Source organism: Hyaena hyaena, unplaced genomic scaffold, assembly GCF_003009895.1.
Source record: "Hyaena hyaena isolate Hyena2069 unplaced genomic scaffold, ASM300989v1 scaffold_432, whole genome shotgun sequence".
NCBI lineage: Eukaryota > Metazoa > Chordata > Mammalia > Carnivora > Hyaenidae > Hyaena > Hyaena hyaena.
Genome location: NW_024081063.1, coordinates 1,160,416 through 1,186,498, shown reverse-complemented (window position 1 = coordinate 1,186,498; position 26,083 = coordinate 1,160,416). Strand labels below are relative to the sequence as shown.

At 39.9% G+C, this 26,083-nt stretch overlaps 1 protein-coding gene across 2 annotated transcripts in view; it reads left to right on the top strand.

Moving 5' to 3' along the window:
* The first annotated feature begins 4,867 nt into the window (after nucleotides 1-4,867).
* Nucleotides 4,868-26,083, top strand: part of HCFC2 (host cell factor C2) — a 38,916-nt gene continuing 17,700 nt past the window's right edge. For both annotated transcript variants that reach the window (XM_039252894.1, XM_039252893.1), the window contains exons 1-7: nucleotides 4,868-5,039; nucleotides 6,779-6,927; nucleotides 8,098-8,258; nucleotides 18,310-18,518; nucleotides 19,311-19,395; nucleotides 21,550-21,656; nucleotides 21,768-21,956. In XM_039252894.1, the coding sequence (XP_039108825.1) occupies nucleotides 4,877-5,039; nucleotides 6,779-6,927; nucleotides 8,098-8,258; nucleotides 18,310-18,518; nucleotides 19,311-19,395; nucleotides 21,550-21,656; nucleotides 21,768-21,956 (1,063 nt within the window). In that variant the 5' untranslated portion in view covers nucleotides 4,868-4,876. The remainder of the gene's footprint in view (nucleotides 5,040-6,778; nucleotides 6,928-8,097; nucleotides 8,259-18,309; nucleotides 18,519-19,310; nucleotides 19,396-21,549; nucleotides 21,657-21,767; nucleotides 21,957-26,083) is intronic.

Sequence of the window (26,083 nt, the reverse complement as noted above, 5' to 3'; positions counted from 1 at the left end):
AATATACTTTCTCTAATGTGACCTTGAAAGGGTAGAGCAGCGCTGTCCATTAGAACTTTCTGTTTTCTAGTACACATTTATAGAATAGAAATATTTATGTAATCTATAATCCATAGTATGGAAACCTAATATATTCAACCCTGGTGTACATGTAAATCTATGTGTACTTCTGAATCCATCTTTTCTTGATCCTTTAGGATCCTGCTTCATCAAGTGTCAGTCTTCCCTGGGGCAGGCCTGGTTGGTTAGCTCAAGCAGCTCTCATGTCCTACTTTATTCTCCTTTGCTTGTTTCTCCAAAAACAAAACAAAACAAAATGAAAGAATTACTTTCACAGACTCCTGTAGCCACCCTCCTGGAAGATGACCCCCAACCTCTGTTCTCCTCTTCTTTCTCTGTAGCAGAACAGAATGTCAGCTGGGAACATGGTCAGTCTAAATAAAAACTACATTTCCCAGACATTCTTCAATAAGCCATTGGCCTTGTGACTAAGTACTGGTTCGTGGGATATAAGCAGAAATAATATGTATAATTCCAGAATGTGTTCTCAAGAAAGGAACACTCCTTTCCTTTTTCCTGTTGGCTGGAATGTAGATTCAATAGCTAGTGCTGGAGCAGCCATCTTGGACCATGAGTTAGAAGGAGGAATTCTAATCAACAAATTCCAATCCATAAAGTCTACAGATTTGTGAAGACTTGGTAAAATACAGCTGCCATGCTTCCCAGCTTTGGACTGCTACCTCCAAAATTCATTTATATGGGAGAAATATAAACTTTTACAGCCACCATTGTGTTGGGATTTCTGTGAGTATAGTGAATGTAATCTTAATATACCAAATGCCCTACTTCTGGCCAATGAAACCCGTGGGCTAATGTGCTGGATAGCTTCTAGGCAAGGCGCTTTTTCTCCTTGTAAGAGGAGAGTTCTATTTCCCCAACCTGGCTGTCTTCTTGCTTTACATCTTTGGGCATGGTTATGTGAGGACACAATGCCCAGAGCTGCAACAACCTTCTTATGAGCACAAAGGAAAAGCCAAGAAAAATTCAGAGGCACTAACCAGAACCATGACACCATCGAACTACTGAACTAATCCTGGACCCACCTACACCAGATTTCTTATGCAAGATAATCAACAGCCTCATTGTTTAGCCACTGTGTTGAATATTCTGCTACTTGTAACGGAAAACATTTCCAAATGACATATTCTCTTGCCATGAATGTGCCCAAATTCGTATGCTGAAATCCTCACCCCCCAAGGTGATGATACTAGGAGGTAGAGCCTTTGGTACTTTGGTGTGTAGGTCCTGAGGATGGACTCTGGGGAGCTACCCCACCCCCTTCCATCATATAAGGATACAGGGAGAAGTCAGCAGTCTACAACCTGCCAGAGGGCTCTCACCAGAACCTGACCATGCCAGCATTCTGATCTTGGACTTCCAGCCTTCAGAACCATGAGAAATACATTTCTGCTATTTCTAAGCCACCCAGTGAGTAGTATTTTTTTTTTTTTTTTATTTCTAGGAGAGAGAGACAGCGTGAGCAGGGGAGGGTCAGAGAGAGAGGGAGTCACAGACTCTGAAACAGCCTCCAGGCTCCGAGCTGGCAGTCAGCACAGAGCCCGACGCGGGGCTCGAACCCACAAACCGCGAGATCATGACCTAAGCGAAAGTCGGAAAGTCAGACGCTTAACCGACTAAGCCACCCAGGCGCCCCAGTAGTATTTTTTAAGATCTTATTTTTTTTAAGTAATCTCTACACATAGTGTGGGGCTCAAACCCACAATCCTGAGACCAAGAGTCACACGCTCTACCCATTGAGTCAGCCCCAGTCACTAGTATTTTAACAGCAGCCCAAACTGACTAAGACATTTCTATTGCTCCTAGGCTCTCCTTTTCAACTGCATCCTTCTGGGCCCACAGGCATGCTCATCTCATCCATGCAAAATAGTAACAGTTTGCCATGTAACCATTTTTCCCTCCAGCCGCTATTTTTTTTCTTTCCTTTCATGGGCAAGGTTCTGTGAAAAGTAGACTTATACACGTTATCTGCACCTCCTTACTTGTTACTCATTCTTTGCTCTTCTATGGCTTCCCTTCTCCCACTCCACTGAGTGTGTTAATCTAGGCCACTGATAACCTTCTCATTTGCAAATCCAACAAGACACTTAGTCTTTCTCTTGTCTGACCTCTCTATGGGTTTTGGCTTTGATAACCACTTCCGCCTCTGTGAAACCCCCTTCACCTGTGGCTTCTTTGACATTACCCTCACCCATTTCCCTTTTGACCTCTCTGGCTCCTCATTCTCTATTTCCTTCACGAGTGCCTCCTTTTTCGTCTTTACCTCTTGAAATATTGGCTTCTTCAGGACGCTATTCTACCTCTCTCTTCCCTTGCTACACTCTCCTTCTAGGTGGTAGTTCCATTCCTACAGTTTCAAAGATTGAAGGTAGCTTTCTTGAGAATCAGAGACCTATTCTATACTCCTCATTAGCAGAGTTGAGTTAAAGCTGCTGTGGTAAAATATTATTCCCACTGGATGAAGCACTTCGTCATCGGTTGAATTGTGTTCCCCCAAAAGATATGTGGACATCCTAATACCCAATCATGTGAAGGTGACCTTATTTGCAGTTGTAATCCAGTTAAGATGAGGTCATTAGGATGTGACTGTGACCTTACAAACAGAGAAGAGACACAGACACACAGGGACACCACCATGTGATGATGAAGGCAGAGAATGGAGATAGACCTACAAGCCAAGAAACGTCTAGGATCAATGGCCACCACCAGGAGCCAGAAAGAGGCAAGGAAGCATTCTCCCTCCAATTTTCAAAGGGCCCTGCTGACATGATGATTTGGGGAGGTGGCCTCCAGAGCTGTGACACAACAAATTTCTGTTGTTTCAAGTCACACAGTTTGTGGTATTTTGTCACAGCAGTTCTAGGAAACAAATACACACTTCCTCCATTGTCCTGCACTTCCTTATCTAAGTAACCAGTTAATGACTTACAATCTCTTTTCTCTTAATAGTTTGCCTTCATCTTTCTCCCACTTCAGGGATGCTCAGTCTTTCATGTATCACAGATACATTTGTGGGCTTACAACTTTCAGTTTGTCCTTAGTCTTTTGCTCTAGAGGCGTTAAATACACAAAACTTGGGTTTACAACTTTCAATTTTATCATTAGTCTTTTGCTAGAAAGGCATTAAACACACACACACACACACACACACACACACACCACTACCATCTACTTAATGGCATCATTTTTAAGTTAGGACATCTTAACCCTCAACTCTCAGAATAAGGTACAGTTCCTTAAATATTTTAAATTCTGTGAAAAGTTCATTGCTTTATCCCAACTTTTCCAGTATTGTTTCAGATGCATACTTTATAACGGAAACACTTAAGAGTCTATGCTATGTATGTGACAAAGAAAAATATTAATAAATATTCACAAGCTCCTTTCCTTGTTTCCAGCCATCTTCCCCCTCCTTTCCCAAATTCTCTTTGACCATCTTGCAAAATTGGGGTAATCAGTGAGAGGAAGAACTTGAGAAGCAGGAGCTGAAGGAATAGTGAGAATTCCTTTTTAAAAAGGTAGAGAATCATTTCTCAAAAGAAAGTTTAGATGGATGAAAAGGTGGAGAGGCAGGCTTAGGATTGAGGGAGTTGGAGGAGAGGAGATGATACAGGCATAGGAGAGATATTGAAAATGGTAAGATGAGGAAAAAAGAATTTTAGGAAATCTGCCTTATGTTGTGTGTAGTCCCCCTCTGGGACCTTCTTAAGAGTGTGAGGTAGGTATTTAAACTGCTTTCAAAAATATTTTTTGTCTTCTTCTGGAATTGTATCTGTTCGAGTGTGATTCTTTATAGGACCAGATAATAAAGCATCTCAGCCTTAATAGGATTATATATGAATATGAGCAAGGGCAGTTTATTGTATGCTGGTTAGGGAAAGGGCTCTGGAGTCAGAAGCCCTACGTTTGAACCCCTGTCCCAATCCGCTTCTGTTGTGTGTCCTTGGGTGAATTACTTTACTTCTCTGTGCCTCGTATCCCCATCCACGAAAAGGGAGAGAGCAGTCCCCGCTGCACTGTCCTGTTGGGAGAATCCTCAGTTCATACACGTAAGGCAGTTAGGACAGCGTTTGGCTCTGGAAGACCCTCAAACGCTATCTAGCAATAAAACAGAAATCTATAGTTTCCCACCTGTTGAAACAAACCTTCCGCAGCTCACTGTTCTAAACCTCTTGGCGTGGGTACAGCCGCCAAACCCTCGAGTGCCTGATTTGTCTGCGCAGGCTGAGCCCCGACCTGCCCTCGGGGGTGCTCGGGGACGACCGCTCGCTCGCAGCGCGGGCTGCCGGCCTCCGCCAGCGTCCGCGGGCATCCTCGGCGCCACCCGCCCGCCCCGACTTCCCCTGTGTGCTCGCCGCGCTCCCGGCACTGCGATCCTCCATGCGACCTTTCCTCCCCGTCGCGCCGCAACTGTTCAGAGTCTGACTCGCCCGCACATCCTAGATGCTCAACTAAAGTGGCCGTAAAGGCAAGCGCTGTACCCTCTCCCGCTATACAAAACGGGAGGGGGCGTGGGGCTGGGAGGGGAGGGGAGACTTGGTCCGGAGGAAATGTCTCTGCTCCTTAAGGCCCGTTGCCAAAGGTGCTCTGCCTTGACACGTCGGCCGGAGGTGAGGGCGGGGCTCCCCTGCCGGGACCCCTCAGCGCCCCGCCGGCCTCCAGCCGGGCCCCGGGCGCCCGCGGTCACGTGACCCCCACCCCCGGCTCACAGCTGGAGGCGGGTCCCCGCCCTCCCCCGGGAGCGGAGGCGCCGGAGCGGGCGCGGTGCATTGTGGGCAGAGGGGCGGGGGTTGGGAAGATGGCGGCTCCCAGCCTCCTCAACTGGAGGCGGGTTTCCTCCTTCACGGGGCCGGTCCCCCGCGCCCGGCACGGACACCGGGCCGTGGCCATCCGGGAGCTGATGATCATCTTTGGAGGGGGCAACGAGGGCATCGCGGACGAGCTGCACGTCTACAACACCGGTAGGCGCGGCGGCAACTCTGCGGCCCCGCCTGTGGGAGCCGCGGAGGGGGAGGGGAGGCGAGGCGGCGGCCGCGGCCCTGACAGCTGTCACCGCCGGGTCACTGCCTCCCCGGGCGGGCTGCGGGGAGCGCGGCTCGGCCGGACGGCCCGCCTTCCTCAGCGTCCCGGGCGGCAGCTCCGTTTTCCCGGGGCCCCGCGGGGCGGAACCGGGCCCCGAGCGGGGCGCGCCGGCCCTCAGGCAGGCGGTCCGGGACCTCCCCCCTCCACCCCCCCCCCCCCCCCCCCCCCCCCCCCCCCCCCCCCCCTGCTGGCGGACGTAGGCGAGAGACAGGCCGTTTTCACCCGCCTGGGCCTCTTCCCGGAGTCTCGCCCACTCCGGGGGTCCGAGATCGCTCCCCTGTCAAAAACCAAAACCAACTCCAAACCAGAGCCGCTCCGGGCCTGGCTCGTCTCCGCCTGCGGTCTTTCCTTAGGAGGGGAGGATCGGGGCGGGGGGTGAGGGCGGGGTGGGGGGGCGCGGAGGGAGAACGGGAGGCGTCCTGGGCCTCTCGCCCCCGATACAACCCCGTGTCTGGCAGGTGGCAGTCAGGATTTTGACCCCCTGGTAACCCTCTGAGGTGGCAGGGAAGCGGTTGGTGGCTGAGCGCGGCGCCTGTCTCTGCACAGCGGGGTGTGTGTGCTGAAGTTCAGCTGCGCAGCGCTCCGAAAGACGGCTGCGGGCGGGGGCGCTGCCTCTGAGGGCCCCGCCCGGGAACAGACAGGACGGTGGCATCTCATTCTCCCCACCGTGTAAACGCGCCCGCTGTCACGAAGATGCTGTTTCCTTGGTGTCAGGCTCGTGACTGAATTTGGAGTCTATGTCAAGATCAATGACTTCGACCTAATCACTTAATCATAGTGGTTCCTCATAGCGGCGTGGGGGGAATTTTATTTTATTTTATTTTTGACCCTCGCTCCCTGCCCCGGAACTCCACTATAGAGTTAAAAAGTTATTTGACAGTTTGGTACAGTGTGAAAAACCCTGGCTTTTGGAAGGTAAAGACGTGGTTTGAATTTTGCTCTGCTGCGTGCCCAGGATCAGCGCTAAAGTCACCAAACTTAAAGAGCAGATTTTCATGTGTAGAATGGAGACGGTGGTACTCCCCGAGCGAGGTCTTGGTAAGAATTAAATGACGTAGATCAGGATTTTGTTGCAGCAGCACTGCTGGCCGTTTTGAACTAGAGAAATCAGTTGTTGTAAGAGCATGCAGGGACATCCTAAGATGTTTGGTGGCGCCTATAGTCTCTACCCACTAGTTGCCAGTAAGCATCCCTCGCCTCCCTCCGGTTAGGCAACTACAAAGTTTTAGTGTTCTCAGGGCGCCTGGGTGGCTCAGTAGGTTAAGTGTCCGACTTTGGCTTCCACCATGATCTCATGGTTCGTGGGTTCAAGCCCCGCATCGGGCTCTGTGCTGACAGCTAGCTCAGAGCCTGGAGCCTGCTTCGGATTCTGTATCTCCCTCTCTCTCTAACCCTCCCCTGCTCATGCTGTCTCTCTCAGAAATAAATAAAAAACATTTAAAAAAATTAAAAATAAATAAATACAGAAATAAAAAAACCCCCACAAAGTCTTAGTGTTCTCGGCGTAAAGTCATCCCTTATTAAGGACTACTATATAGAAGATACATATAAGTACATACTTATAATTTGTGATAACCGTTTTTCTTATCATTGGTTTTCATTTTATTTTGGCCACTAGTTACAAATCAGTGGTTCCTACCAGCAGTTAGAGGAGACATCCCTCCAGGTTGCGCTGCCCATGGATTTGTCTGTGATGGTACCAGAATATTAGTGTTTGGGGGAATGGTTGAGTATGGAAGATACAGCAATGAGTTATATGAGTTGCAAGTAAGTGTATTTAAAATTTATCTCAACCTGCAGCTTTAATAATGATACTGTTCTTAACTCTTTGAAAGACTGCAAAAATATTTCATTAACACATTTGAAACAATGTGAGCCTCACGTTTTACGGCTTCAAACAAAATGTTTCCACTTCACAAAATAGCCAAAGTTTCTAATGTAACTTTTTTTTTCAATACCCAGTGTAACATTTGTAACATTAAGGTATCTGTTACTTAGCATCAGTTGTACATGCAACATGTTTAGGTTTTTGTATCTTAATGTCATAGTTCTTCAATTTTAGCAGTAACAGAAGCATCTGGGGGACTTGTGAAAACACAGATTGCTGGGCCCTGCTCCCAGAGTTTCTGAGTCAGTATTGTCTGATGTGGGGCCTCACCCCTTGCATTCTTACCAAGTTCCCCTGTGCTGCTGCTGGTCCCCAGACCATATTTTGAAAACCTCTGCCGTAGTTATAGAAATTGTTACTGTTACACTAATATTCACCCTTTCCCCCCGGCAGTATACACCAAAAAGGTAGTTCCATATATCCTTTCTAAATGTGATTCTCCTAAACCACACTCAAACCCCTCTCTGACAGCCCTTAATTGACTTTTATTCCTGAGCTGTGCATATGTTCACAGGGCTGTTATTATGAGGGTATCTGGTAATTGACAGATGTAAGTGAATTATACCTATTTATGAGCAAGTCGTTTTAGATAAATAGAGCATCTGTGGCCAGAGCATAAGTTTTGGTGTTTGGTTTGTTAAATGACCTTTATGCATACTTAAAGATTGAAATATATACTATGGATTACCTAATTTCAGAAAGTAAGAATGTATAAATTACACTTAACCTTAAAGCTATATATATTTCATTTTTCATTTGAAAAATATTTTGGAACTGCTCGTGTTTGTTATTATGAGTTGTTATGTTTATTATTATTATTAGGTGGCTGTTGAGGAAAGCTGTGAATATGGAAGAGTAAACTGAATTTCTATCGCAGTGTTTATTTTAGTTCCAGAAGTTATCTGCCTACTTGTCGTTTGTCCCCAGAATAGCTTATTGGAGGCTTCTGATTGGATTTCAATTAAAATGAATCGGTATGATGTTATACTAGTGACAATATAGGAATGCTTTTCTGATTTTGCCTGATTGTATTTATGGTCTTTTTTTAGGCGAGTCGTTGGTTATGGAAAAAAGTGAAACCCCACCCCCCTACTTCTGGTTTACCTCCTTGCCCTCGGCTTGGACATAGCTTCTCTTTATATGGTAACAAATGCTATTTGTTTGGTGGTCTGGCAAATGAAAGTGAAGATTCAAACAATAATGTTCCCAGGTATGCTGATTCTTTCTTTTATGAAAGAAATAATTTTATGACTTTTAAGAATATTTAATTTCTACCATTTTTAATTATTAAAAAGGATGAAGCTTAGCCTTTTCCATTTGAACCTAACAGTGAACAAATTTGGGTGCACTTGTGTTTTCCTTAGTCCCTGGAGAATGTATCTGTTTTCAAAACTATGCCTTTTCTAATTAGAAATCATCTTATTACATGATACTAATGTAACTGCTTATAGCATCATATTTGTATATTTTGAGCCCTAATGTATTTTAGTTGTCATAAATGATAATAAAAAGTAACAAATGGTTACTTTAAAATAAGATGTCTCTAGGAATTTGGTGACAAAAAATCTCACTGCAAAATGAAGGCCGTCATGTCCATTTTCTTACAGGAAGCCCTCAGGGTGGTTCACACAAGCAAGTACTTGTTGAACTAATCCTCTTCTCTTTTCTCCAAACAGAACTATAACTACCTCTTTTCTTTTTGCACAGTGTTTTGATCACATTGTCATGGCATTCAGGATTTGGAGTTTTAGAGTCCAAAAGACCGTTTTCTGATTCACTGCTTACCATGTGTGTCCTTTAGTGGAAGTAATCTAATCCTGTTTTCCTTGGCTGTGAAATGGGAGTGATTAAATACTTACGTTTCAGTGTCATTACAATGGCTAAATAAGATCATTGGCATCATTTTCAAAGTGCTTTCAGGTTGTCATCAGCATATTACCTACATTACATTGAGGTTAGAGGCTTAGGTTTTTTGTTTATTCCAAACTTTTAAAAAATAACACATACTGAAACATCATGGAAAACTTGGAACCTGGAGAAATGAAGAAAAATTTATCCCACCATACTAATCCAGATACTTTTTACTTCTAGCACATGTCTTTTTCATTTTTACATTAAATAGACTCTTTTTTTAGATATAGACTTGTAAAAATTCAAGAAATTAGAAAGTGTATGAAGTTCTTTCTCACAACATCACTGTCCTCCAACACATGGAGACACATAATTCAATTTGATGTGCATTTTTTAGAATCTTTTTCTTGTAACACGTATTAGTCAGCTTTTTTAGGTTGTTATATGTAATGGGCAAGCTTCTCAAGTTTATGCTGCTTGAGAGAGCAAATAGATAGATGCCGTGCTTTTTAAAGCCACTGGTTAAAGCCAGCAGATTCATTTCTGTTCACATTTTGCTGGGCAGTGATCCAGAACTGTGTGTTCTGTGTACTGAAAGAGGGGAGCTGGGAACATTGATCCGATTCTACACAGACGTGGATTTTCTTTTATAGAAGTGGAATCTTTCTTTTTGCTTTGTGACTTTGGGTATTTGTTTGTTTTTTTTGTTGTTGTTTTCCTTTAACAGTTTATCTTGGAGCTCTTTTAGGGTAGCAGATAAAAATTGACCTTATTTTTTTTTTAATGGCTGAAAAGTAGTCTGAATTATGAAAATTATTTGACTAGTCCCCTACTGGTAGACATTTAAATATTTCCACTCTTTTGCTATTACAGTCTTTGCACATGTATAACTATTTTTGGAGGATTCATACTTATAAATGGACTTGGTGGGAGGGAGGTCAAAGGGTACTTACATTCAAGTTTGTTAGGTATTCCTGAATCAACCTCCAAAGAGAGCTATTTTATATTCCTGATAACAGTGTACACGACTGCCTGCATCCTTCACAATATTGAATTGTCTCACTCTTCTTGGCTTTTGCCAAACTAATAGGTGAAATACATTTCATGGATTTACTTTGATTTTTTAAAAATTGGCACTGAGCTTGATTACCTGTGCTTATTGGACATTTGCAATTCCTTTTCTGAAGTTGTTCATATTCATTTTTTCTTTTTAAATGAAGTATAAATTATATACCATGGGGTGCCTGGATGGCTCAGTCAGTTAAACAGCTGACTCTCTCTCTTTTTTTTTTTTTTTTAGTTTATTTATTTATTTTGAGAGCTACAGAGAGAGTGTGAGTGGCAGAGGGACAGAGAGAGGGAAAATCTCAAGCAGGTTCCTCACTGTCGGCCCAGAGCTGGACACAGGGCTTGAACCCACAAAACTGTGAGATCATGACGTGAGCCAAAATCAAGAGTCTGACCCTCAGCTGAGCCACCCTGATGCCCAAGTGTCTGACTCTTAATCTGGCTCAGGTCATGATCTCATGCTTTGTGAAATCGAGTCCTCTGTTGGGCTCTGTGCTGACAGCTCAGAACCAGCTTGGGATTCTCTCTCTCCCTCTCTCTGCCCCTCCCCACTTATGCACATGCTCTCTCTATCTCTCAAAATAAACTTGAAAATTATGTGCCATAAAACTGATTCTTTTATACATACAATTTAGTGATTTTAGTAAATTTACCGTGTTGTATATCCATCACCATAATCCAGGCTTAGACCATTTGCATCTCACACCAAAAAGAAACATTTTTATCCATTTGCAGTCTAACCCTAACCCAGTTCTATCTCAATCCCCAGGCAGTGACTTTCTATCTCCATAGATTAGTCTTTTCTGGACATTTCCTATAAAAGTGATTTTCTGCATTTATCTTTTTTTACTTAGCATAATGATTTTGAGGTTCAACCATGTTGTAACATGTATCAAATATTTCTTTCTTTTCTTTTTTTTTTTTTTTTTTTTTTTTTTTTTTNCAGTGACTTTCTATCTCCATAGATTAGTCTTTTCTGGACATTTCCTATAAAAGTGATTTTCTGCATTTATCTTTTTTTACTTAGCATAATGATTTTCTGCATTTATCTTTTTTTACTTAGCATAATGATTTTGAGGTTCAACCATGTTGTAACATGTATCAAATTTTTTTTTTTTTTTTTTTTTTTTTTTTTTTGCTTCATTGTATGGATATATGACATTTGTTCATCTGTTCATTAGTTAATGTATATCTGGATTGTTTTTAGTTTTTAGCTTTTATGAATAATGTTGTATATGGGTCTCTGTATGGCCATGTATTCATTCCTCTTGATTAGATACTTAGCAGTAGAATTGCTAGGTCACATGGTAAATTTATGTTTAACTTCTTAGAACTACCAAACCATTTTCCAAAGTGACTGTACCATTTTACATTCCCACCAGCACACTATGAGGGTTCTAATTTTCCACATTCTTGCTAACACTTGCTACTGTCTGTCTCTTTATTACATCCAACCTAGTGTGTATAAGGTGGTATCTCATGAAAACATGTGCATTTCCCTAATGACCAATGATGCTGAGCATCTTTTCATGAGCCTTTTTAGCCCTTTGTGTATCTTCTTTGGTGAAATTCCTATTCAAATCTTTATCCATTTTTAAGTTAAGTTGTTTGTATTCTTATTGTTGAATTGTAAGAGTTCTTTGTATATTCTGGATATAAGATTTTTTTTTTTAAAGTAATCTCTACATCTAACGCACCCAACATGGGGCTCAAACTAAATAACTCCGAGATCAAGAGTCACATGCTCTTCCAACCAGCCAGGTGCCCCAATATAAGGTGTTTTTTTTTTTTTTTTTTTAAGTCAGAAATGTGATTTGCAAATATTTTCTTCTAGTCTGTAGCTTATCTTTTCATTTTCTTAATGATATCTTTTGAAGCACTAAGTTTTTAATTTGGCTAAGTCCAATTTATCAATGTTTTCTGTTGAATCATGCTTTTAGTATCATATTTAAAACTCTTTACCTATTTCAAGGGGATGAAAATTTGTTATTCTATTTTTTCTATAAGTTTTATGGTTTTAGGTTTTATCTTTATATCTGTGATTCATTTGAGTTACTTTTTTTTTTGCCTGAGATAAAGTATCTAAATTTATCTTTTTATATCTTTTTACATGTGGATATCCAGTTGTCCCAGCACCTTTTATTGAAAAGACTGTTCTTTTCCCACTATCTTGTCTTAGCATTTTTGTTGAAAGTCAATTAACCATAATTGTAAGGGTTTATTTATGGATTCTCCATTCTGTTCTCTTGATCTATATGTCTAGCCTAATGCTGGTACCACACTGTTTTGATTACTATAGGTTTGTAGTAAGTTTTGAAATTGGAAGATATACGTTCTCAGATTTTATTATGCTTTTCAAGACTGTTTTGGCTATTCTGGGTCCTTTGCATTTCTATTTAAATTTAGGATCAGCTTGCCAATTTCTGCAAGAAGGTCTCCTGGAATTTGGTAGGTATTGTATGAAATATATAGATAAAATTATGGAGAATTACTGTCTTATTGAGTCTTCCAACCCATGAAACTGAAATGCCTCTCCATTTGTTTAGATCTTCTTTAATTTCTCCCAGCAATATTTTGAGTTTTAAATGTGTATGTCTTGCTCTAATTTGATTAATTCCTAATTTTTTTATTCTTTTTTATGACTTGAATAGATTTGGTTTGTTCATTTTATTTTTGGATTGTTTACTGCTAGTATATAGAAACACAGTTGGTCTCTGTATATTGATCTTGTGTCTTGTGACCTTGCCAAATTCATTTGTTATTTCTATGTGTGTATTTATTTTGTTTATTTATTTATATATTTTTGATAGAGCACGCAAGTAGGGGTGGAACATAGAGAGATAGAGAACCCTAAGCAGGCTCCATGTCCAGCACCATGGAGCCCAAAGCAGGGGTCAGTTTCACCACTGTGAATCATGACCTGAACTTAAATCAAGAGTCAGACACTTAACTGACTGAGCCACCCAGGCGCCCCTCGTTTGTCATATCTAACCATACCTCTAGGTTTTCAGTTTTACTATTATTATTATTATTGATCCTTTGGAGTTCTTTATATATTTTGTTCTTACATTCCAGATATTTTTTACAGGTGTTCTGTTACCTTTCCTTTTAAAAGAGGGTTTTCATTTTTGTTTTATCAGGTTTGACAATATTTTCTTTTATTGCTTTCTGGGATTTTTTTTCTTGCTTAGGAAGATTCTCCTACACCAAAATTATTTTTCTATATTTTCTAGTACATTCTATATTTTTCTAGTATATTCACAGATTTATTCTTTATGTTTCAAATATTTATAGATTTAGAGTATATTTTTATGACTAGTATGAGGATTTTTACTTTTCCTTCCTAGTGGATTTCTAATTCTCCCACCACCATTTATTAAATAAGCCATTTTTTCCTCACTGATTTGAAGTCCTGTCTCTATCATATCTTAATCCTTATTTACATGGGTCTTTTTCTAGGCTCTCTAGACCTGGGGTTACAACCTACACTGTATGGGCCAAATTTGTCCTGTCTTTGTTAATAAAATTTTATTGGAACACAGCCATGCAGATTCATTTACATGTTGCCTCTGGCTGCTTTCATATTAAAAGAGCAAAGTTGAGTAGTTGTGACAGAACTTATGGCCTCCGTAGCCTAAAATATTTTCTGTCTGACTTTTTACAGAAAAAGTTTGTCAACTGTTGTTCAAGACTGTATTCTGTACTCTTCTATCATTACTTGTGATCTTTGCTGTAGATTTCTAGTATTTGCCTTTGATGAAATTAAAGATTTTTTAAAATTTCTAGTTTGCTAATTGTATTTTTCCCTCCTTTTAACCAAAAATGGATATTTGTATTCATTTCAGAGATGGAAATGAACTGTTTTTTTTTCTCTTAGTCCATTAATTTTGTTAATTATTAGGTTCTGAAATATGAGTCATCTTTTTATTTGTAGTTAATCTTCAGTTTGTTGTATTACAGTGTTCTTTTCGTACTTTGCTGAATTCACTTTGCTAATATTCATTTATATTATCTATAGTCACTAGTGATTTTTCCTATATTGTTTTTATTTGGGGTAGTGGGAAAATACTCTAATCTGATTTGAGTATCAGGGTTCTGTTATTCCTGGGAACATAATCAGGGCTGTGTTTTGAGGTTATGGGAAGCTCTCCATTTTTTATTGTGCTTAACTAACAAAGTTTCTTGAATATTTAGTAGAAATTTCCCATAATTGTCTGAGATTGGTATAGTTTAGGAGATCTTTGACTGCCTTTTCAAATATCTGCACAGATCTGAGTGCATGCCAGCCAGGATGCTACAGAATGAAGATCTTTGACTGCCTTTTCAAATATCTCTTATAGTTATTGATCTACTTAGATGTTCTGCTTTCTTTTGAGTCACTTGGTAATCTATGTTCTTCCTGAAAAATCACCCATTTCATTTAGACTTTTACATTTATTGAAAAAAATTATAAGACAATTCTCTGTATCTTTGAAACCTCTAGATCTGCTCTTTTCTTATTTTTAAATGTATGTGTTTTCTTTTCTCTAACCAGACTCGCTAGTGGTTTGTTATATTACTGGTGTTTCCAAAGGACCATTTTTAGTTTTATTAATTATTTTACTTTTTCATTTATTTTCTTTAACTATATTCCATTTCTTTACATTTTTCCTTTTTTCTAACTTCTTTTAAACTTTTAATAGTTTGGATGCCTTTTCTAATTTTTTTCTAACTTCTAATAATTTGAATGCTTATTAGTTCATTTATTTTTAAGTAAATGCTACACATTTTTCTCTGATTATGGGTTTGACCATATTCCATTGGTTTTGACACACAGTGCTCTTACTGCGATTAATTTTTAATGTTCTCGGGGCGCCTGGGTGGCTTAGTCGGTTAAGCATCCGACTTTCGCTTAGGTCATGATCTCGCGGTTCGTGGGTTCGAGCCCCTCATCGGGCTCTGTGCTGACTGCCAGCTCAGAGTCTGGAGCCTATTTCAGAATCTGTATCTCCCTCTCTCTCTGACCCTCCCCTCCTCACACTGTCTCTCTCGCTCTCCTAGAAATAAATAAAAATATTTAAAAAAAAATTTTTTTTAATGTTCTCTTTAAATTTTAAAAAATGTTTATTTACTTATTTTTGAGAGATAGAGAGGCTGGGAGAGGGAAAGAATCCCAAGCAGGCTTCACACTCAGTGGAGAGCCCAGTGTGGGGCTTGGGGTCATGAATCATGAGATCATGACCTTAGCTGAAATCAAGAATTAGACACTTAAGCAGGTGCCCTTACTTTCTCTTTAACCCAAAAGTAATTTGGCATAAAACTTGTAAAAATTTCCAAGTGAAAACTTTTGTTATTGTTGCTAATACCTAGTTTTATTATATTGTGATTAAAAAAATGTCTATGGGGTTACTCCTCCTTGGAGATTGTCTTTGTGGTGTATGTCAGTCAGTTTTTGTGATTGTTCTGTAAGTGTTCATGAAGATTGTAAGTTCTTGACTGTTTGGAGACAAGATTCTTTATTTAATCACTGTTTTAAATTATTACTTGAGCTTCTTTGTTTTGTGAGTCTAGGTCAGATCAACTTATTTTTTTTTTTTAGAGTTTTGAATAAACACGAATTTTTATTTTTTATTTTACTTATTTTTTAAATTTTGTAACGTTTATTTATTTTTGAGAGACAGAGACACAGAGCAGGGGAGGGGCAGAGGGAGAGGGAGACACAGAAACAGAAACAGGCTCCAGGCTCTGAGCTGTCAGCACAGAGCTCGACTCAGGGCTCAAACTCATAAATCGTGAGATCATGACCTGAGCCAAAGTCGGCACCCAACCGACTGAGCCACCCAGGCGACCCTAGGTCAGATCAACTTCTGAATGACATGTTAAAATCTCCCTGTGACTGTGCATTTGTGGTTTGTTCCTTGTGTATCTAATTTGCAGCCTGTGTATATCATTTTGTTGTAGACTTATCTTTTTAAAATAGGATTAACAACCAGTATGAGCTGGTGTAGCATCCTGGCTGGCATGCACTCAGATCTGTGTAAGTCTATGCCACATCAGTCGTTACATAGTTTAATATTATCAGTGCTGGTAATGGCTTATAGCTGGATTTAGGGTTCTTTTATTTTGTTTTCCCTACATGCTTCCTGCCTCCAAGAGACTTTGTCTCTTCATAGGGAAGTCTTTCACTACTTTAGTGTTTTACATTTTTCATCTGCTCTGCTCATTGTTGCTCCTCCACCTCCAGCTCCCTGCCTTTTCCTACCTTTGCTAGATTTTTAAAAATTGTAATGAGGTTGAACATTTGTGTTCGTGTGTTTGTGTATGTGTTTCTGTGTGTGTATTCATACACATTTATACAATTATATTCTCATCCTGTGAACTGTCAGCTTATATCCTTTTATTTGTGCCTATTATGTGATTGGTTATAATCCCCACCTTGTAGGAGCTTTTTACATCAAGAAAATTTTATCTTTTTCTGTGATATATACCAAGTTTCTTTTTATAGTTTGTCTTTCTTTTAATATTGTTTTGTAGTGATCCCCCCTCCCCAACCATTGGAAATATTGACTGTTTTCCATAGCCTCTGCTTTATTTATTTTTCCTTTTCTTTACTTTTTCTTGATTTACTTTTTTTTCCTTTCTTATTAATGGTTTGAAAGTTATATGTGCTAATCCCGTGCTTCTGTTAGTTGTTCAGAAATTATTACACACATTTAAACTGAAAGGATCTTGTCATCTTTGAGAATAGATTACTGTCTTTACCTTCTTTTGCTTACCCTTATTTTCCCATATGTTCCATGTATTCTTGAATCTTATTCCAGATTATAATAATGTTAAGAAATTAGTTATTTGGTTAGTCTTTCTTACTACTTGGTTAGACCTCACAACCATACTTACAAACATCAATTTAAATGTGATTTATAAATCATTGGTTTCTTTGTACCACCATTTCTCTTGTTCAGTGTATTCTTTCTTGAATTTCTTTTTATTTTTCTGGAATGACATCTAGAGTCATTTTTTCCCAAAACAATTATATATCTACGCTTAGTAGTTTTATATGTCCTGAAGTGTTTTAATTTTGCTCTCATATTTGAGTAAGAAGTTGATAGGAAATGTATTCCTATAAAAGTCATTTTGCTTGAAACATTGAAAACATCAAAGTCAGGTATGAGAAGTTTCATGCCAGTTTCTAGAGTTTAAAAAAAAAAGCTATATAGGGCATTACTATGACATTATAGAGTGAACATTTTAAAAGAAAAAAGTTGCAAAGCAACATTTGTAGTATGTCTCATTTACACATATGTGGATATTCACATATAGAGGTCAGAAGGGGTATTTACTGGGGCACTTGCCGGGGGGGTGGGGGGGTCAGTTAGTTGAGCATCCAGCTCTTGATTTTTGGCTCAGGTCATGATCCAAGGGTCATGGGATTGAATCTACTGCCACTTCCCCCCCACCCCCACCCCCCGGCTCCATGCTGAGTGTGGAGCCTGCTTAAGATTCTCCCTCTTTCCCTCTGCCCTTCTCTCCCACTCACACTTTCTCTTTCTCTAAAATAAAAAAAATAAAAGGAAGGGTATTTACCAATTATTGTCAATAGTGATTGTTCTGGTTATCTAGTACCATGTAATAAACTCCCCCAAAAGTTAGTGATGCAAAATAACAAGCATTTTGTGATGCTCAGGGATTCTGTGCATCAGGAATTTGGATAGGACACAGAAGTGATAGCTAGACCCTGAGATGGAAGGCAGTGAATGGTCACTGCCACATCTGATACCTCAACAGAAATGGCCGAAGGATGGACTGAACTGGGGCCATCATCCTGCATGCTTCTATATGCTGCTTCAGATGGTGTTTGGGTGTTAGTTGGACTTACCTGGGGCTTCGGGGTTCCAGGAACAGGTGTTCTACGGTGAAACTGCATTAGCCTCTGTGACCAAGCCTCAGAAGTCACATAGTGTCCTGTCACCATACTCTAGATGCGGCAGTCACAGGCTTGCCTGGAATTGAGGGTGAGGACAGACGTAGGTCCTACCTCCTGAGTGGAAGAGTGTCAGAGAATTTGGGGCTGTGTTTGAAACCACCACAGTTGTTGTGGACATGAGTGCTCCCTAAACGGTGGCAGGAAGTTTTTTAATCTCTTCTGTTCACTGCTGATCCCTGCAAGAGCACTTGGTTTACATGGTAGTTTTTTTATAAATACGTGGTGAATAAATGAGGAAGGGGGTTTTTGCTCTCCTAATGCCTTTCCATACTAATGACTTTTTCACAGTAAGCATATATTAACTTTCTAAATAGAAACGAAAATCAAATAGAAGGTATATGTTGTGTTAATGTTTTAATATTATTTCATGATATCCTAGATATTTAAATGATTTCTATGAATTGGAGCTACAGCATGGTTCTGGTGTGGTGGGTTGGAGCATTCCAGTGACTAAAGGGATTGTGCCTTCTCCAAGAGAATCCCACACAGCTGTGATATATTGCAAAAAAGATTCTGGAAGTCCGAAAATGTATGTCTTTGGTGGAATGTGTGGTGCTCGCCTGGATGATCTCTGGCAACTTGACTTAGGTAAGCTTACCTTGACTCAGACTCGGGAATTGGTTATAACTGATAAAGGAAAATGTAAAAATTGCTTTGAAAAATATTTTTGGTTACATTATTTATTGAGTCACACTTAGGTTTATAGAGGCACGTGTAGCCAGCTGCAGAACAGCCGAGATGTGATGTGAATGGTTGCTGATCAATAAAATTAAACAAATGGATGCGTGGTTTATGGCAGTAACTCTTCCGTGCTCCTTATAAGTAGGGTCACCATATGTCCTGGTTTGTCTAAGATGACTGATTTATGCTTATTGTCTCATGTAATTATCAATAGTATCAATTCCCACTCTGTAAAATATCCCAGTGGGGGTGATCAAATTTATATGGTTACTCTAAGAGAAATGTAGCATTAGTAATGTTATTGCTAGTCAGTAAAGAACTCTGGGCTAGCTAGCTCTTTTTATAAGGATCCTAGGAATGAGTAATTGGAAGGTATGTGTGCCTCTCACTTTTGACTATCTTCTACACAATGTGCTCTTACTTAAAACGTGAACATCTCTAATCTGGTTTTGGTTCAAAATTGGTAGCACCCTAAATACACCTCTCATTACTAACACTAACGTTCATGTATAAATAGATTACTGGAATTGGCTATTTATGTTGGCTGGAAATGTTCATTTTAAGATGAAATTCAAGTAATTGTTTTGAAATATTTTTGCTTCTTTTTGGTAAATCCTTTTTTATTTTTTAAAATTCTGCAAGTTGAGGTAATTTCCTATTATTAGACCAAATTGCTAATATACTTGTTTTTACTTCTAGAAACTATGTCGTGGTCAAAACCAGAAACAAAAGGGATGGTGCCACTTCCACGAAGCCTTCACACAGCCAGTGTTATAGGAAACAAGTGGGTGCTAGTTTCTGGGGTTTTTTTGTTTTTCACTTTTTTTTAACCAGTTTAAGAAAGACATACATAAGGAAGAGTGGTGCTACCAGCTTCTTAGGAATAGATTATTGAATTTAAGAATGTTTGATTGATTGATTTTTAAAAACTACCCTAGGGTGCCTGGGTGGCTCAGTCGGTTAAGCGTCCGACTTCAGCTCAGGTGATCATCTCACGGTTCGTGGATTCGAGCCCCGCGTCGGGCTCTGTGCTGACAGCTCAGAGCCTGGAGCCTGCTTCAGATTCTGTTTCTCCCTCTCTCTCTCTGACCCTCCCCTGCTCATGCTGACTCTCTCTCTCTCCCTCAGAAATAAATAAAACATAAAAAAAATTAAAAAAAAAAAAGAATGTTTGATTGTGTTTCCTGAAGTGAAAATAATAAGCCCACAGAAGCTAAACCACTTTGCCATTTTCTTCTCCGGCTGCTTCTTATATTTGTGTGCATTCCTCACAGCGCTTTCCTTGCACAGAGTACATTTACTTATGTCTGAGGCACAGTGTTGTCACCCTGCTCTGTTCTCCATTGCCTCGTCAGGTTTGACACACCTAACTCAGTGTTTCATTTTACTTATTTTTGGTAGTACTTGACTTGTACTCAGGTATGCACTCAGAACGTTCACTCAGTCATTAAACATTAGGTAGAGTTATGGTTAGACCATAAACTCTAACCAGATTGCCTAAACTCATGTCTCCAGTTTTGGTACTTGTCCTGTATGACCTGTAGCATGGAGATTTAATCTGCCTATACCTCAGTTTCTTCACATATAAAATACAGTTAATAGTTAATAAAACCTACTTCACAAGATTGTTTTCAGGATTAAATGGATTAATACATATGAAATGCTCTAAACAGTGCCTGGTACATATGGAGTACTCCATAAGGGTTAGCTATTACCGTCATCAGCAAGTTCCCTTATTTGTGCATTATTCTGTGAATAGAATTTAATTAAGTATTTTCTTGTGTAGGGACTTTACCTTAAAAGTAATGTTTTAGGAAACAACTAGAGCCTCAGTAGTTCTTTTTAAAAAGTAGCCATAAACAAAATATGATAAGATACATTTTTAAAAACTATCTTGGGGCACCTGGATGGCTCAGTTGGTTAAGCGTCTGACTTTGGCTCAGGTCATGATCTCACCGTTCATGGGTCCAAGCCCCGCATCGGGCTCTGTGCTGACAGCTAGCTCAGAGCCTGGAGCCTGTTTCAGATTCTGTGTCTCCCTCTCTCTCTGACCCTCCCCTGCTCATATTGACACAGATTCTGTCTCTCTCTCTCTCAGAAATAAATAAAACATTAAAAAAAAAAAACTATCCTGACCCTTTTATAAAATGTGGTTTTCCATTGGAACTCTAATATATGAAACAGATGGAAAATAGAGCTTCTCTGGTTGGCATGAGGTCACATGGGCCCTAAGATCTGTCCAATGAGCCTTTCCCCCTCAGCAGCCATTAGGCATGTCTCAAGAACCTTTGGGGCTCTGATGGGACATACTTAAAGGTATTTTCTTTTAATGTTTATTTATATATTTTGAGAGAGAGAGAGGGAGAAAGAGAATCCCAACCAGACTCCTATGGGGAGCTCGATCTCACAAACCATGAGATCATGACTTGAGCCGAAATCAAGAGTCAGATCCTTAACTGACGGAACCACCAGACGTCCCAGAAGTTTGTTTTTGTTTTTGTTTTTTTTTGAGTGCTATCAGTGACCCGGATGATAAGAAACTTCATCTTCTTTGGTTACCGTATGCATACAACTCTAAATTTGACTTTGGATGTCATAGATCATTTGACTATCTTTCTGACACAGGCACATTCATTATATTATATACAGTATTGATTTTCAGATATATTACAATTAAAATATTTTCCACTTTGAGTAACTTACCAGAGAGAAATAATTTGATTCTGTATGGCTTCACAAACTTGTAAACTCTTCAGAGAAGACCACTTTATTCATTATCTTATTCCCATTACCATGGCCATAATAAGTGAGTTAATAGTCCTGAAACTTTGAGTAAACAAATAAGAAATTTAAGTCTATTCTTAAGATTTAACATCTAAAAAAAATTAAAGCTTTAGGGGGAAAAAGCCACATTATGTTCTCTCTTTTTGTTGTTCAGGATGTACATTTTTGGTGGATGGGTTCCACACAAGGGGGAGAATATTGAGACTTCACCTCATGATTGTGAATGGAGATGTACTAGTTCATTTTCTTACCTAAATCTGGGTGAGTCTTTAAGAGTTACTTATTATTGAAATAAAATTTATTAATAAAAGAGTTCTTGTTATTTTGTTGCTTAAGAATAGTAGTATTGTCATGGATATTTCTGTCTCTTAGATACAGCAGAGTGGACCACCCTAGTATCGGATTCTCAGGAAGATAAAAAAAATTCAAGACCAAGACCACGAGCTGGACACTGTGCTGTTGCAATTGGCACTCGATTGTATTTTTGGAGTGGAAGAGATGGCTACAAAAAAGCACTCAATAGTCAAGTTTGCTGCAAGGATCTTTGGTATCTTGATACTGGTAGGTAAGAGTATTTAACAAATATAATTTTCTTTTAGGTAAATAAATACGTGAGCACTGCCTGTCTCTTAAGACTTCGTGAAAATGCCACTGCCTCTCTTTTCCATAATTAAAAATGAAAGGAAGAAATATTATATGTAGGTAATTCCCACTCCATGAGGGGTTTTTTTTTTTTAAGTTTATTTATTTTGAGAGAGAGAGAGAGAGAGAGAGAGAGAGAGAACCCCAAACAGGCTCTGCGCTGACAGTGCAGAGGCCAATGTGGGCAGGGCTTGAACCCACAAACCGAGACAGTGACATCATGACCTAAGCCGAAGTTGGATGCTTAACTGACTGAGCCACACAGGTGCCTGTGAGAGTCCCTTCCTTTGAGTGTGTAAACTGGGATATAGTGACTCCCTTCCAAAGCAGAGAACATGGAAAGGGGAAAATAGTGGTTTCACGGTAGAGAAACCTGCAAAACACCACCTTAATCAAGTAATCATTGTTAACACCACTAGTGATAGTCATGTTGATATCATTTAATCCTGCTTCTCCTGTCATGTGATAAAAAGAAGCTTCAGGGGCGCCTGGGTGGCTTAGTCGGTTAAGCGTCCGACTTTCGCTTAGGTCATGATCTCGCGGTTCGTGGGTTCGAGCCCCGCGTCGGGCTCTATGCTGACTGCCAGCTCAGAGCCTGGAGCCTGTTTCAGTCTGTGACTCCCTCTCTCTCTGACCCTCCCCTGCTCACGCTGTCTCTCTCTCTCTCTCTCTCCTAGAAATAAATAAAACATTAAAAAAAAATAAAAAAAAAAAAGAAGAAGCTTCACCTTTGTGTTACCCCAAAACCTATAACCCACTCTGAGAGAACATATCAAATAAGCGCAAATTGAGGGACAATCTAGACATTCTACAGAATATGTGAGCAATACTATTAAAAAGTTTTAAAGTGATGAGGGGAGATTTGAAAGCAATGAGTTGGACTCTTGATTTCAGGTCAGGTGATGATTTCATGGTTTGTGAGATCAAGCCCCACATAGGGCTCTGTGCTGGCAGTGTGGAGCCTGCTTCAGATTCTCTGTCTCCCTCTCTGCCCTCCTCTGCTCTCTCTCTCTCTCTCAAAATGAATGGATAAGCACTTAAAAAAAAAGTTTCAAAGTGATGAGAAACATGGAAAGCAAGAAATAGTCACAAATTGGAGGAGACTGGGGAGACATGAATACTAAGTGCGAGGGGGTACACCCTAGACTGGAGTGAAACAGACAAAAAAACGTAAATTGAAAACTGATGAAATCTGAATGGTTGGTAGTTCAGTTAATAGTATTATTCCAGTGTTAATTTCTTAGTTTTGACAAATGTGTTAGCATTAGGGGAAACTGAGTAAAGAGTATATGGGAACTCTGCATTTTTTCTGAAAATCTAAAAGTATTCCAAAGTATAAAGATTTTTTAAAAAGTATTACAGCTCTAAAAATTCATTGAGTATGGAACACGTCCATTTTTTAATAAATACTTATTGATTGACAACTGTATACCAGGAATTGTTCTAAATTGTTCTAAATACCGAGAAGTGAAATGCTTCAGCAGTGAAAGAAACTGATAATGTCCCTGATGTCAGAGAACTTATATTTTTAGAGAGTATGAGGGCAGGGGGATGATGGGCACTAAACAAACAAATTAAGAAATCAGTTCTGTTTCTGGTAAGCATGTGAAGACAGTAAGATAGACCCGTGGGACAGTGATGGGAGGTACTGGAGTAGGGGAGGGGATAACTTCAGAGTGGCTAGTTGAAAAGTATGAAATGGCATTTGTTATATAATCCAAAAGGGGAGAAGACACTACCCATGGAAAACGCTGGGGGAGAAACACTCTAGGAAGAGTGAACAGCAAGTGCAAGGGCCCTGAGACGGGAATATGTGGCACATCTGGGAACAGATCTGAGCCGAGTGAAAGAGGAGAGTGTAGGTATGGAGGTTAGAGAAGTGACCACAGGACAGATCATGTAGGGCCTTGAACTTCATGGTAAAGTTTAGATTGTTTATAAAGGACACAGGTATGTTGTTTATTACTTTGAAGGAGAGATGTGTTGTGATCTGATGTACAATTTGGAATGGCCCCTGCAGTTGTGTGGAAAATAAATTGGAGGTGAGCAAAGGTGCACATAGTGAGACAAGTTAGGAGGCTCTCCCAGCAGTCAGGGAAGTCTTCGACTACAGTGATGCCAGCGGAGGTGCAGAGAAGTGGCTGAATTCAGGATATGTTTTGGAGTTCTTACTGACAGACTGGTTGATGAATTGGGTGTGATATATGACAGAAAGAGGGGACAGGCTGGTGAAATTTTTAGCTTGAATAATTTGGTGGTATTTCCTTTCACTGAGATGGGGAAGACTGAGGAGAAAACTGGCTTGTGGAGAAAATTAACAGCTCCATTTAGACTGTGCTAAGTTTGAAATCAGGAGGTCAAATAGATGAGGAATAAAGAAGTCTGGAGGCCAGTAGAGAATCAAATTTGGAGATGAGGTAATGTGCGTTGTTACATGAGAAGAACAGATTATAAAAGGTGCCTATGATTCCAGTTTTTTTAAGTGTATAAATAGAAAATTCTGGAAGGATACAGTTGTATACCAAAATGTTATCTAAAAGATGAGGGGCACCTGGGTGGCTCAGTTGGTTAAGCATCCGACTTCGGCTCAGGTCAGGATCTCACAGCTTATGAGTTCGAGCCCTGCATTGGGCTCTGTGCTGACAACTCAGAGCCTGGAGCCTGCTTTGGATTCTGCATCTCCCTCTCTCTCTCTGTCCCTCCCCCCACTCATACTCTGTCTGTCTCTCTCAAAAATAAATTAACTTTAAAAACCATTTTTTAATAAAAGATTAAATTAAACATTTTCTGAAAGGTTTTTCTCATCTATGTTTTGTACAGTAGCATGTATTGCTTTTGTAATATAAAAACAGTTTAATTTTAAATTTAAGGGGTGCTTGGGTGGCTCAGTTGGCTAACCTCTGACTTTGGCTCAGGTCATGATTTCACCATTCATGAGTTTGAGCCCCACATGGGGCTATGTGCTTACTGCTCAGAGCCTGGAGCCTGCTTCAGTTTCTGTGTCTCCCTCTCTCTCTCACTGTCCCTCCCCTACTAATGCTCAGTCACTCGCTCAGTCCAAACTCTTGGTTTCAGCTCAGGTCTTAGATCTCACTGTTCATGAGTTCAAGCCCTACATGGGGCTCCAAGCTGCTGGTGTGGAGCCTGCTTGGGATTCCCTCTCTCTCTCTGCCTCTTTCTCTCTTTCTCAATAAATAAATCAACTTAAGAAAAAGATAATTGAGAAAACAATAAATGGGACAACAAAGTTAGAGACTAAATGCTTTCTACGGAAAGGGCACATCCTAGCAAGCAGAAAAGAAATATAGAAAATCAAACTTACTGATGCATCTTTGAAATTGGGAGTTATTACCTGAAGTCCAAGGATAAACTTCAGTCTCTGAGATTGGAAGAAAAAATGTGTGTGTATAAATTTTTCTGGGTAGTGAATACATCACTTTAAGCAGATTATCTAAGGGATCTATGACTTTTAAAAGATTAAAAATTACTGGCTCTGAATGGCCAGTTTTCCCATCAATTTAAAAGTTATCATGGCCACTATCATAAAGTCAGAATTTACATTTTGCTTCTCCTCTTGATAAGTTGGCATGAATTTTGGGGACTGGACAAATGAGGGCTCTTCATCTCACTTTTTTTCTCTTATAGTTAATCTTCATGAATTTGATAAAATTGAAGAGTAAATAATTCCATAAGGCTTTTAATTTAAAGTAGTCCTTTGCTCTTACCTTCCTCTCATTTTCCTTGCTTCACAAGTATCTGCTTTCAGCTCTGTTAAACAATGCTTTTGGGATTTCCTTCTTATATTTCCATGAATATAGTGTTACTTTGATTTTTTTCAGTTTAGGCGTAAAATGCTCACTTTCTACTATGACAGTTAAGGATTTATCTCTTCTTCCCACCATTCCTTACACCTTTCCTAGCCTCATTCTCTCAATATGGTTATACAGTAATTTTGTTAGATGAGTAATCATCGTTTACATTGTGGCCATATAAACACTGTTCACAGGGGAGCCATGCCATGCGTTAATAAGTGTCGCTTTTGTTTG